Source organism: Equus przewalskii, chromosome 13 (assembly GCF_037783145.1).
Source record: "Equus przewalskii isolate Varuska chromosome 13, EquPr2, whole genome shotgun sequence".
NCBI classification, from domain to species: Eukaryota; Metazoa; Chordata; class Mammalia; order Perissodactyla; family Equidae; genus Equus; species Equus przewalskii.
The window spans coordinates 8,954,464-8,966,932 of record NC_091843.1 but is presented as its reverse complement, the minus strand read 5'-3'; the positions used below and the strand labels follow the sequence as shown (position 1 = coordinate 8,966,932).

Below are 12,469 nucleotides of genomic sequence, written 5' to 3'. Positions count from 1 at the left end.
ATGGAGCCTACACAAAAGAGAACTAGCTGGATCTATTATATATTCTAATCAGATCACAGTGTATCCAACTTACATCCAGCAACAAGAAAAAATAAATAGTCGCGCAGTTTCACGGGGCCTGCCGCTTAACAAGCTTATGGCCTGGAGTGAGGGTGAGATGGGCAGTGCCAGCCACTGCTGGCACACCTCATCCTTCTGATGCAGCGTAGGGCACTAAGTCAAGCCAACTGCTCAGCTGATACTCAAGCAAGAAACAGTTTGAAGGTGTTTTGACTGCTCAATTTTTGCCTGCTACACTGACTTAAGAACCTGACCTGAGAGAGCTGGATCCTGCTTGTGTTCTACATGATTCTGTTTTTCTGTGCTTTCCAATCAGGCTTCTCTAGGCTGGGGGATGTGGGAGCGCAAGGTCCCTGTGCCGTGTAGTGATCTGAGCAGTCCAGAAAGGCCATCTTGGCCCCCAGACTCCCTTCTATTGGCCCTGCCAACCTAGAAGTGCCTTTGGGTTATGGTACTGGAGGCCCCTTCCAACATGCAAAACTGGCCTGGCCTGTAGCCATTGGCTGAGATCAGTGACTAAATTAGTTAACTAGCCCAGAGAGCTGAGCATGAGAACAAAGAACAGGCGAGGTTTGGTGAGAGAAACTGGGGAAAGTGAGAGATCTGCACATGGGAACCTTTCTAGATGGCTGCCCGGCCTGCAGTGTGGGGGAGGGAGCATTTGAGAGGACTCAGCCCCTAAGGAGGGAGAAGAGCGCCTGAAGACTGGAGCAGGCTCGAGGAGAAAGGAAGAAAAGTTGCAAGACGAACATTAAATAATTAGAACCACTATCCTTTACTGAGCACCCACTAAGCAATGCAAATTGCTATCGGTTCAACTTAATGCTTCCCAATAAGAATGTCAAGTAAGTATTATTGTCTCCATTTTAGAGATATGAAAACAGACTAAAAGACTGACCCAAGGCCACACAGCTAAAAAGTGGACAGGCCAGGATTCAAAATCTGGTCAGCCTGACTCCAAAACTCATGTCTCTTTTCCACTGTAATCCGTTACGCTCGGTCCTTCACAGCTCGGCTTTGGGGATAGTGGGGGAGGAGGTGGGTACGGAACCCTGTGGGACCCCCAGATGGAGCCAGGCCCTCCCAAAGGCCCGGCCCGGCCCTGAGCCCCTTGTGTGGGGGATCTATGGGTTCTGCCACCGATTCATCCTCCTCCCTCAACTTTATAAAATCATGCTTGAGACTTTTTAATGTTTTATTGAGGTGCAAGTTTATGATGACAGCAAACCTTTCAAACTACAGCAAGAGTAACCTGCCTCCTTGGCATATTAAAAAATAATGTTAGTGTCGGTTTTTACGTCCCATAGTTTGGATTGCTGATAAGAGCGCTTCCTTGACAAGATTCTTTTTGAGGTTTACAGAAAGCGTAATAAAATATGTAAGTTACATTTCCACAAACAAAAGCTATAACATAAGTTATTTATAAGCGTGAGATACCAACAGTATCACGATAAATAAACCATAAAGGGTACCTGCAACATCCATCTTAATGTAATTTGCCCAACAAAAGTGTTGAAATGTAGTCAAATTTAGTAGAGAAATCTGTCAGGAAGAGAGGAAAGTTGTAGAACACAAAATGGGAAAAATGGCTGATGGGCAGAAGGAAAGAGCCAGGGCATGAGCTCAGATCTGGAGGCATCTGAGAAACCCCCACTCCCCACCTGCGTGTGTGCTTGCCCTCAGGGCCTGCCCTTGCTCCCCAGGAGCCTGCGTGCACTGACCAATCCCTGCCACACTGCACACAGCCCCTCCTGCCCAGCCCTCTGCATCCTCCACCGCCCCCACCCACAGGGAAAGGAAGCTCTCCTCCGCTCCCCCTTCCTGTCTCACTCCGTCCCGTCTAACCCCCAGCCCTGTGCCACCTTCCTCCTGCTGCTGCCAGCCTCCCTGCCAGGCTCCACCCTCCTCAAGGCCACGGCCTGGGTCTGACTCAGCACAAGGATCCTGGAAATCGTTCATTCATTCATTCATTCACCTACACCACAGGTAAAACAGTGAATGAGACAAAGTCTCTGTCCTTAGAGAGCTAGCTGGTGAGCAGGATAATAAATTAGATTGGTTCTGAAGGCAACAAATGCAATGAGGAAAATGAACAGGGATAGAGAGTGCCGGGGGAGGGGGCTGCTTTGGAGGATGGGCAGACAGGCCATGCTGACCTGGGTCGTAAAGGACGCAAAGGCACCAGCCATGGGAAGAGCCAGGGGATGTGAATGGTGAACTGAGAACACGCAAATTCCTGGATGTGCTTTTGACCCCCTTCCTTCTCCCCTCGGCTGACCTTGCTGTATGCTGTTCAGTTTAAGACCACAAACTCTTGATGATGATCCACCAGTGGGTCAGGCCTGGACCTGGCCCCAAGGTAGGGACACGAATGCCGCCAACACCCGTTCTGCCCTGGAAGAACTCCCAGGCCTGGGATGAGGTGAGGAGGAGACAGAAGTGAGCCCCACCATGGCCAGCCCTCACCCCTACTCCTGGGCTCCTTCACCCAGACCCTCCACTAATTCCTCTTCCCACTCCGTCCTGTGACTTCGAATCCTTACTACCTGCTCCCAGAGCAGAAATGGGGGGATGAGGTAAAGAGAAAAACATGGGCTTTGTAATCAAGACAGTCCTGGGTTCAGATCCCAACTCCAGCCCTTGCCAAATGCATGCCCCTGGGCAAGGGGCTTCACTCCCCGAAGCCAGCTGCCCTTTAAGTCTTATGAGCTGTGGTGGGGCTCCCAAGCAGCATGCAGCACCCGGCGGCCTTTGCCTTCCTCTGGCTGGCAGAGCCTTGGGCCCTTGCAGACCTCCTCAGGAAGGTTCTTCCCTAGCCCTCCCCAGTGCGGGAGGCAGTGATGAAGAGCTCAACTGCATTATTCCCACTGTCAGATAGGGAAAATGAGGCCCAAAGTTAAGACATGGTCCAGAAAATTCGAGTAGGTGCTTAGTAAATATTTGTTAAATAAGTAAATGAATAGGTGAATAAATTCAGGCAGATGTCTGTAGAGCCTTCCATCATGAGAACTGGAAGGGCCCCCAGAGACCCCTAACCAGGGTGTGTGAAGCAAGAATGGAGGGTAGGCAGGGGAGCAACCTGTGATGTGGTGTATGCGCCGAGTTCCGTGTTTGCCTCTGTCCGTGGAAACAGTCCATAATAGTGTCAATCTTTCACACTAGGTTGCTGACTCAAGTATGTTTAAAAGCCCTGATTAAATCTCTGCCCTATTTTACAAACAGGGGAATTGAGTCCTAATTCACACAGGAAGTCTGAGGCAGGGTGAGCCTAAACGAACGAACGTGGGCCTCCTGCACATGGACCGTTGGAAATTCCAACATCCCGCCTGTCATCCCGAAGCCCCCTCCCAGCATGGCTTCCACCAGCTCCACCTCTCCTCCCAGCTTCTCCATGGGGAAGAGTGGGTGATTCACTGGAAGTCTTTCTGGGCTCAGGAGTCCTGGGCCCAGCTCCCCAGTTCTTAGACATCTCATTTTCTAACCTCTCTTTCTCTGTGTGTGTCTCTCCCTGTCATTGTTCAACTGACAGCAGGTAAGAAGGGACAGAAAAACTTATAATCTTAGGAACAGCAAATACACATCAAAACATATTTGGTCAAAGAAGTGCCCAGAGGTAAATTTATGGCCTTAGATGTATTCACAAAAAAACAAAGATTGACAAAAATAAATTTTCACCTCAATAAACAAAGCAGAAATTAATTGATAAAAATAAAAGCATTCCTGAAAGAGATGACATAAATAAGAGGATAATGAAATAAAAGTATTTTCTTTAAGACCAATAAAATAAACAAACCTTTGGCAGACATGATCAAGAGAAGGCACAACTGAGTAACGCTGAGCATGAAGAGCAGATGTTAGCTCAGATTCACATGAAAGTTTCCAGTTATGAGAGAATCTTCCCACAATGTTATAACAATGAATTTGAAAACCTGGATGAAATGGACAATGTTCTGGGGACTGGCTTGCAAATTTGAGTGTGCATCAGAACCACCTGGGGGGGCTTGTTAAACACATTGCTGAGCCCCACCCCAGAGTTTCTGATTCGGTCTGGGCTAGGCTCCGAGAGTCTGCGTTCCTGAAAGTCCCAGGTGATGCTGGTCCGGGAACACAGTTTGAGAAGCACTCACTATTCCAGGGACTACTACCTACTCCATTTACTCCCCTTCCTGAGCTGCCTGACAGCGCTGTTCTGCCTGGATCGGATCACGGAAAATGGGGTTTGTGATCAGTGGCCCAAAGCGCCACTGCCGCATGACTAAGGAACAGGGATCTCAGGCAGCCGGGCCGGTGGGTGAGGCAAGCCCTCTCCCCTGGACCAGCTCATTTAATCTCGTGGCCTTGTACTGGTGCTTTACTAGACAAGGAGGACAAATAATTCCCTGAGCCCGCAGCTGGTAAGCAGAGGTAGGAATCCAATCCTTAAACACGGGGCCGCTCACCATGCCCTGGGAGCAATGTTGGCCACACCACCCACAACTTCCCCTAACTCTGTACCCACATACTTGTGTGGGCTGGGTCTTGTGATTCCAATTTAACAGAGCCAGGAAGCAGCAAGAACAGGCCTGGAACCCAGAGGGAAACTGGAGCTGGTGGAGAGGCGGCGCCAGCCCCGGCGTCTGCCTGGGGGTCCTGTGAACTCTCTGAGCCTCAGTTGCCTCATCAGGTAAGTGGGGCCCCTTCATCGCAGGGTGGTTGTGAGGAACAAACAAGTGCCCACCCCCCCGCCTGGCGAGCACACGTTCTCAACCCACAGGAGCTCTTCTGTTGTCCTTAAAGTTGTATTACGTAACTGCCAGCGTTTCTCACAGGCGCTTCCACAGACCTTACCTCATTTACTTCTCACAGCCATCCTGGGGGTAGCTATTACCTTTTCTGTTTTACAAATAAGGAAAACAAAACGAGGCTCCAGGAGGGCCAATGAAGGATCCAACACCCCCGGAGCACCCATGGCAGAGCCTGAAATAGAAGCGGGAGCGCCCAGCACCAGAGCAATGGCGTCTACTCCGTCTAAAGGTTCTTGTCCCCTGGAGGGAGCCGAGCAGGGCCTGCCCACGCCCCGGGCACCCTGCGCTCCTCACCCCTCGCTGCCCTGTGGCCTCATCCTCCCCACTCAACACTGAGGTTCCCCCCAAGGGCCAGCAACTTGTCCAAGGTCACACGGGGCCGGTGACCTAACTCAGGGACCTAGGCCTTAAGACTGCAAATTCTGAGGCCTCTCGGTTGTTGGGAACAGATTATTAGGAAGAATCCCCATCCTGCGGCCTCTTGCCCTTCTGGGTCCTCTGAGAGGACCCCCGGGGCAGACAAATACATCTTTCTCTCCAAGACATTGAGCCTCCACAATAAAACTGCAAACAAATAAACAAGAATCGTCAGAATAATATCTCAACCATCACCCTTGGGAGTGGGGTGGGAAGGCAGCCGCAGCCGCAGCCGCTCAACGCCTACCATGCGCCAGGCCCCAAACCCTGCGCCCTCAGTACATTATGCACGACTCACGACGGACAATCCCGCAGCGCACGCATTCCCCATTTTACACATAAGAAAAGCAAAGCCTAAAGATACGGAGTCCCTGGCTCAAGGTCACTCAGCTAGAAAGTGACTGACCCAAATTTGAACACATTTCTGGCCAACCGCACAGCCGAGCTCTCACCACGTCTGCAAGACAGCGAGCGCGAGGGAGAGGCCTGGCCAAGGGTGCAGGAGTCAGTTCTCACCCAACGAGTTTAGAATTAGCGTGTAGAAAACGATTCTGTACGTTTCCCCCAGGGGAGATGACTGAGGCTGGCGCGGGGGATGACCGCCCCGCGTGCGGTCCTGTCCACGGTGCCCCTCGCTCGGCCAGCCTGGACAGCCCCCGAGGGTGAGAGCAGAGCAGGGAGTGGTCCCAGCGCCCTGGCTGGACTGCAGCGGAAGGGGCTCGCTGCTCCCATTACCTAAGGAAATCCCGCTATTTGCTCTAAGTATGAGCCGCCCCGCCCTTGCCCCTCGGGAACTCCAGGTCCCCACACCTGCCGCGCCGCGGGCGGGTCTCTACGCGCGACCACACTTCCGTCTATCCTGCAACGAACTTCGAGGGGCAGGATCCCTCCTCGCCACGGGGCGACCCCAGGTCCCTAGCCCGGCCAGGCCTGGCACGCGTGGGCACCTGCGAGTCACGCCTCGTCCGCCTGGAGGGAGCCAGGGAGCGTCTCCAAAGTGGCCGCGACGCCGGGGCCGAAGCCCGGGCGGTAGCGAATTCTCCCCACGCGGGTCGGTGTCCTCGCGGGCGCGGCGCACGCCACGGGGCTGCCCTCGCCCCGCGCGCAGGGAGCGCGGAGCTTGCGCCCCGTGGTGCGCCCCTTTCGTTGCTCCCGCGGCGGTGGAGTCTCCAAGGCGCTTCCGCGGATTCCGCAGGGTCGCTCCGGGGTTGCAGCTCCATCGTAATTGGAAGGATTCATATGGTTTGGGTTTTGCTCAGGTGAAAATATTTGGAAGAAAACGAAAACCCCCTCAGCAAAGGACAATTTCACCAGCAGAACGCCCTGCCCGCGCCGCGCGGCGGCCGGAAAGCGGGCCCGGCCCGGAGGAGCGGGGAGCGTCTGCTAATTGCAGCTTCGTTAGATTTCGGGTTTGGGAGGCTGCGGTTCGGGCGCTAATATCCGCCGCCCATTATCCTGGCTAATAAATTTGACCTATTGTTCGTTTGTTAAAATGATGTCACCTTGGAACAGTCCCTAAGCTCCTATTTCCATGAATTAGGCCTTTATTGAAAGCCGGGAGCCAATGGGAGGAGAGAGGCTTGTTGATCGCAGCCAATGGCTGCGGCGGGAGAGGAATTAGCAGCGGAAACTCCAGGTTCGGTTCAAGAAAGATGACACAGAGCCTGTCGGGCCCGCGCACTCTTGGCAAAGTTTCAGTGCGACGAGAGGCGCCGGGCGCTCCATGGCTGCGCCGTAACGGGGACCCAGCCGCCTCCCCGCCCAGCCCAGCCCAGCCCTTCCGCCCGCCCAGGATGGAGGCGCCCGCCAGCGCGCAGACCCCGCACCCGCACGAACCCATCAGCTTCGGCATCGACCAGATCCTCAACAGCCCGGACCAGGACAGTGCACCAGCCCCGCGGGGCCCCGACGGCGCCAGCTACCTGGGAGGGCCCCCCGGGGGCCGTCCGGGCGCCACTTACCCATCTTTACCCGCCTCCTTTGCCGGCCTCGGCGCGCCCTTCGAGGACGCGGGATCTTACAGTGTCAACCTAAGCCTGGCGCCCGCTGGCGTGATCCGGGTGCCAGCGCACAGGCCGCTACCCGGGGCCGTGCCGCCGCCTCTGCCTAGCGCGCTGCCCGCCATGCCCTCCGTGCCCACGGTCTCCAGCCTGGGCGGCCTCAATTTCCCCTGGATGGAGAGCAGCCGCCGCTTCGTGAAAGATCGTTTCACAGGTGAGCAGGGCGGGCGAACAGGCGCCGGGCCTCGGCCCTCCCGGGGCCAGAGGCGCCGCGTCCTCTGTGCTGCACTCCGGGAAACGATTCCAGAGGCCCAAACGTGGCAGAGGCCTCAGCGCCCAGGTCCCCGGGCAACCGCAGGGGGGAGGAAAATCAGCGAGCGAGTTTCGGGGAAATAAGCCTGTGCCCGGGGGAAGCCGGGGGAAGAGGGGGGCATCTCCCAACCGGCTTGGTGCCGCTGGGACGCGCGGGACCAACGAAATAGCGGCGCAATCTGAGCCCCATCGGGCGGCACGGGGTCCGCATGGGGCCTGAACGGCAGTCGAGCCGGGCTGGGCTTCAAGGGCGCTCGTGTGTCTCCGCAGCGGCGGCGGCGCTCACGCCCTTCACCGTGACCCGGCGCATCGGCCACCCCTACCAGAACCGGACGCCGCCCAAGCGTAAGAAGCCGCGCACGTCCTTTTCTCGGGTGCAGATCTGCGAGCTGGAAAAGCGCTTCCACCGCCAGAAGTACCTGGCCTCGGCCGAGAGGGCGGCGCTCGCCAAGTCCCTCAAAATGACGGACGCGCAGGTCAAGACCTGGTTCCAAAACCGGAGGACCAAGTGGCGGTGAGAAAGGCCCGGCCCACCTAGCACCCGCCCTGCACCCGCCCCGCGCCGCTGCCTCGCGCTCTCCTCGTCCTGTGCTACCCCCTACCAGTGCTCCCGGGGCTGCGCCGCCCCCCTGCTTCCCCGATTTTACCTCCCTTTTCTCCTCCCTGCCGGCCTGTGTTTCTCCCCCCACTCTCCCGAGCCTCGGCTTCTCCTCCATTCCCATCTCTGCGTCGCTCTCGTGCGCCTCTCCAACTCTCTCCGTGTTTTGGTCCGTCTCCTGCGCTCGCTCAGTTGCCTCTCACCTCCCCCGTCCCACTCCCCACCCGTCCCACGCCCCGGGCATCTCGCGCTCTCCTTACCCCTCCCGCTTGCCAGCTCGGATTTCCGGCAATCCGCGCGGGCTGGGGTTCTCCTTCTAGCTGCCCATCCCTATTCCAGCCCCTTTTTTTATCCGATCCCTGTTTTGATCCAACCCGTGCACGGCGAAGCGATCTCGTCCTGGAAGAGGGGTTCGAGACAGGGCCTGAGAGAACTGGATCGGGCTGACCGGGCCGTGGGACGCCGCGCGGGTAGTGCAGAGCCAGCCTGCCCACCCGCAGACCCCAGCGACACGGCTGCCCGCAGTCCCGAGTCAGTGACTCATACGCCTTGCCCTTGTTAGCCCGCAAAAGAAACAAATCTTTGTTGTTGGCGAAGCCACAAAACCCGGGCGTGCAGGTGGGCGGCGGGCGGAGTCCCCTCCTGGCGACCGCCTGGCGCACAACATAAACAAACGATCCCAACCCACTACCCGGACGCGCGGGCCTCGGGCGCACAGCGCGGGCCGGGAGGCAGACGGGCTCCACGCCCCGAGGCTCCCGGCTGGCCTCGGCTCCCTGGAGGGCTGGGGCCCCGCTGGCGACCCCGCGGTGCCGGGTGCCTGACGGTGCTGTCCCTCTCCCTCCTCCGGTGCAGGCGGCAGACGGCGGAGGAGCGGGAGGCGGAGCGGCAGCAGGCAAGCCGGCTCATGCTGCAGCTGCAGCACGACGCCTTCCAAAAGAGCCTCAACGACTCCATCCAGCCCGACCCGCTCTGTCTGCACAACTCGTCGCTCTTTGCTCTGCAGAATCTGCAGCCCTGGGAGGAGGATAGCTCCAAGGTCCCCGCCGTCACCTCTCTGGTGTGAGCCACCAGCCCGCACCGTCGCCAAGGATCGCCGCCCCCACCCGGCGGGGCGCCCCGGACCCCCAGCCGGGCTGGGGGGGAACCGAGGCCGAGAGGGGAAGGGGCCGCCAAGCTCGGGTAGGCCCGGGGCGCGGCCGCATCCCCGCCGGCCGCGGAGGGGGGCTGGGCCCGGGCTCCGCGCGGCCGCACAATCCAAGCCCCCGCCCCGCGCCCAGTCCCGCCCCAGGCCCGGGCCTGACAAAGAAAGCGCCTTACGTTTCTCCGCCCCTCGCCCGCACCCCCGGGCCGGGCGCCTGTATTATACTTTGTACTTTTGCCCAAACGTGTAAATAATAAAAGTTTTGGCTTTTTTTCTTTAGAAATCGGCCACCTGCTTCCCCCGCGGGGGCCGCTGGAGGAGGGGCGGCCCACCAGGTGGTTGGGGGAAGCGCCGGGGGTTGGGGCACCCTGCGTTTAGGCTGGGTCCACTCCTCTCCTTTTCCGTTCCTTTTATTTAAGTCGTTTTATTTAATAAAAAAGTTAGCTATTTCACTTAACGCCGCTTTCATTTCGTTTTCGTTCCAATAATGCTCGGCGACCCCCGGCCCTGCGCCCACCCCTCCGGCGGTGGAGGCGGCGCCGCGATGTGCGGGGCGCGCCCGCCCCTCCCGGCCTCGTCGGTACTCGCCTCAGCTCGAACCCCGGCCCGGGGCCCCGCGAAGGACGCGCGGCGCAGGTCAGTGCGAGCCGGCCGCCCGCAGTCTGGGTGCCCGCGGGACGCGGGGACGTGGGAAGGGCACTCGGGGCCCAGAGGTCGCAGACCAGCACCAGGCAGAGTCGGGGAGCGAACAGGCCCCGCCTGGGCCGGCACTTAGGCCGTCAGGTCAAACCCACCTAGGGGGTGGGAGGCACAGTGACCTCGAACTTCTTAAAACGCGGAGCACCCGCCCTCCCCCCGCCTCGTCCCCCGCCACCCACACCGGCTGTCGGCCCTCTCCTGCCAGGGAGGCCTCCCAGAGGCGCGGGCCCCCCCCCGCCCCTCGCTGGCTCAGGGCATCTAGGTGCCCCGCGGGCGGGCCGTGCGCGTCCTGGGTCTCCAAACGCTCGGCGCCTGGGGAGCAAGCGCAGCGCCCGACCCCGGGACACCCGCGCCCTTTCTGAGCGAGACCACAAGTGGGGTGTGACGTCATGTAACGTCACCGCAGCCCCGGCAGCGTCACTGGACAGGAGGGGGCAGGGCACCCGGAACGCCCGGAACCCAGAGCCCAGGTGTGAAAGCGGCGGGGCCCGGTCCACCCAGCTTTACCTCGGCTCAGAAGCTGGAAGGTTCGGGAAGGTTCGCAGCGGGGGTCCCTTCCAATGACAAACACACACTCGGAGCGTCGGTGCAGCTTTCCTCTCGCTCCTTGATTTTTTTCGCTTTTATCATTCTTCCTTCGGTCTTTTAAAAACTTCTTACCTCTGGCCTCTCCATTTCTTTCTCTGCAGTGTTCTCTCTTTTCTTCTGTTTGTTACTCCGGGTCTCTCTGTTACTGTATCTTTTTCCCTTTCTTTACAGTTTTATAGTTTATGTATAATTTCCCTATATAGTTCCTTCTCCGTTGCTTTTGGTTTCTCTGACTCTTTGTCGCATCCTCTCTTCCTCTCGTCCTCCCCGCTTCCTCTCTCCATTTCTGCCTCTCACGTCCTCTGTGGCTCTCTAGGTTTCTTTCTGTCTCCCCCCTTCTTCCCTCCTCCCTTTTTGCGCTTTTTCTTTTCTCTTTCTCTCTTTGCCCCTCTCTCTCTGTCTCCGTCTCTCTCCTCTTCTCCCCGCTTCTCTCCTCCAGGCCGGTCTCCCAGTAGCTCCCCGAGGCTCAGCCCTTCCGAGGCTGTCCCAGAGGCCGGGTGCGGCCCCCGCCTCACGCCGCTGCCACCTCGGGCCGCGCGCCGCCCTGCGCCTGGGGGTTGGGGCGCCTTCGTTGCAGGCGGGCTGCGGCTGGCGTGCGCCTGCAGGGCAGGCGGGAGGGGAGGGAGTCTAAAACTCGGCGGGAGCCCCCAGCCTCCCCGCCCTCACCTCACCTCACCCCGGCCCTGCTCCGCCGGAGTCTGGGTCTGGGGACTTACAGACGCCCCAGAGAGGGGCTACAGTGACTCAGACCTTCGGGTCTCTTCCGTGCGTGTTTTCCTGAAATGCTTCTACTTTCTCTGCGAAACAGCCGGACGAACGCCGTCACCGGGATGGGAAAGGCTGGCCCTTCCGCTGGGGACTGGAGCACCTAAGAACCAGAGCGGCCTTCTTGGCGTTTGCTAGCCAAACAGTCCCTTCCTCGAGGACTGGAGTCGCTTTCCGATTGCCCTCACTTTCGTTCTGTTTCTCCATAATAAGGCTTAGTGGCTTTTGTTTTTCTGTTATTTTTGTTTTTCCAGGGTGACCCTCGATTCTAGGGCCTTTAGGGGGACACATCGCGTCTTTTTCTTTCTCTCTGGGGCCTGGCTTTGCGCAAAAGGTCTCTGAGCTAGAGGCCCGCCCGGGCAGGCTCCAGGACGGGGCCCCAGTCTCGCTGCAGCCCGCGGGGGCGCCAGGTTCCCCCACCGGATACCGCGGCGGGGTTCGCCCCCTCTGAGCGCTTGGGCCCCCCCAGCCTCGCCCAGCCCGAGACGGGCGGCGAGTCTTCCCGTTGGGAAGCTGAGCCTGCTTGTGTGGGGCGGGTCGCGACTCGCCCTCGCCCTCGCCCACTCAGCAGTGTGGGCGCCTCCAGCAGGTGGGGGCGATTGGGAGCCTGGCGAGGGGGTTAGTGCCGGAACTCCTGCTCCTGACGCGCAAAGCCCAGAGGTCGCCGTTTCCACTGTGGCTGCGCCGGACCAGCCCCAGGACGCCCGGGAAAGGGACACGCTCGCAGTTCCCCCTCGGCAGAGCGGGGCGCGGAAATATCCGGACCGGCAGGCGCCCCTAAACCTGAACTTAGGGAAAAGGGAAGCTGGAGTAGGCAGGAAGGCCCACATGGGCGCCTCCTCCGCGGTCCGCTCCCAGCGTGAGGCCCCTCCTCGGCCCGGGGAAGCGGCCGAGGCTCCGGAGGCGGCGGGTGAGTGTGCACGCCCAGCCCCGCCGCGGGCCGGATTGAGGGCCGGAAGCAGCCGGCCTCCGGGCGCTTGAGGGCTGCAGACTTCGCCCCGCCGCCCTGCCCCAGCCCGGCTGGAGAGTCTCTAAAGTCGCGCCCATTTTACAGATGCAGGACCCGGAGGCAAGAGGCAGCTTCGCGGCCCGGCGCGCTGGT

General features: G+C 59.1%; 1 protein-coding gene across 1 annotated transcript; it reads left to right on the top strand.

The window, feature by feature from the left end:
• Positions 1–6,830: 6,830 nt before the first annotated feature.
• On the top strand, positions 6,831–9,381 carry TLX3 (T cell leukemia homeobox 3). Its single transcript, XM_008533408.2, has 3 exons — positions 6,831–7,475; positions 7,844–8,087; positions 9,027–9,381. Exons 1-3 carry the CDS (start codon positions 6,914–6,916, stop codon positions 9,235–9,237), a joined length of 1,017 nt encoding a protein of 338 aa, XP_008531630.2. The 5' UTR covers positions 6,831–6,913; the 3' UTR covers positions 9,238–9,381.
• Positions 9,382–12,469: the final 3,088 nt, after the last annotated feature.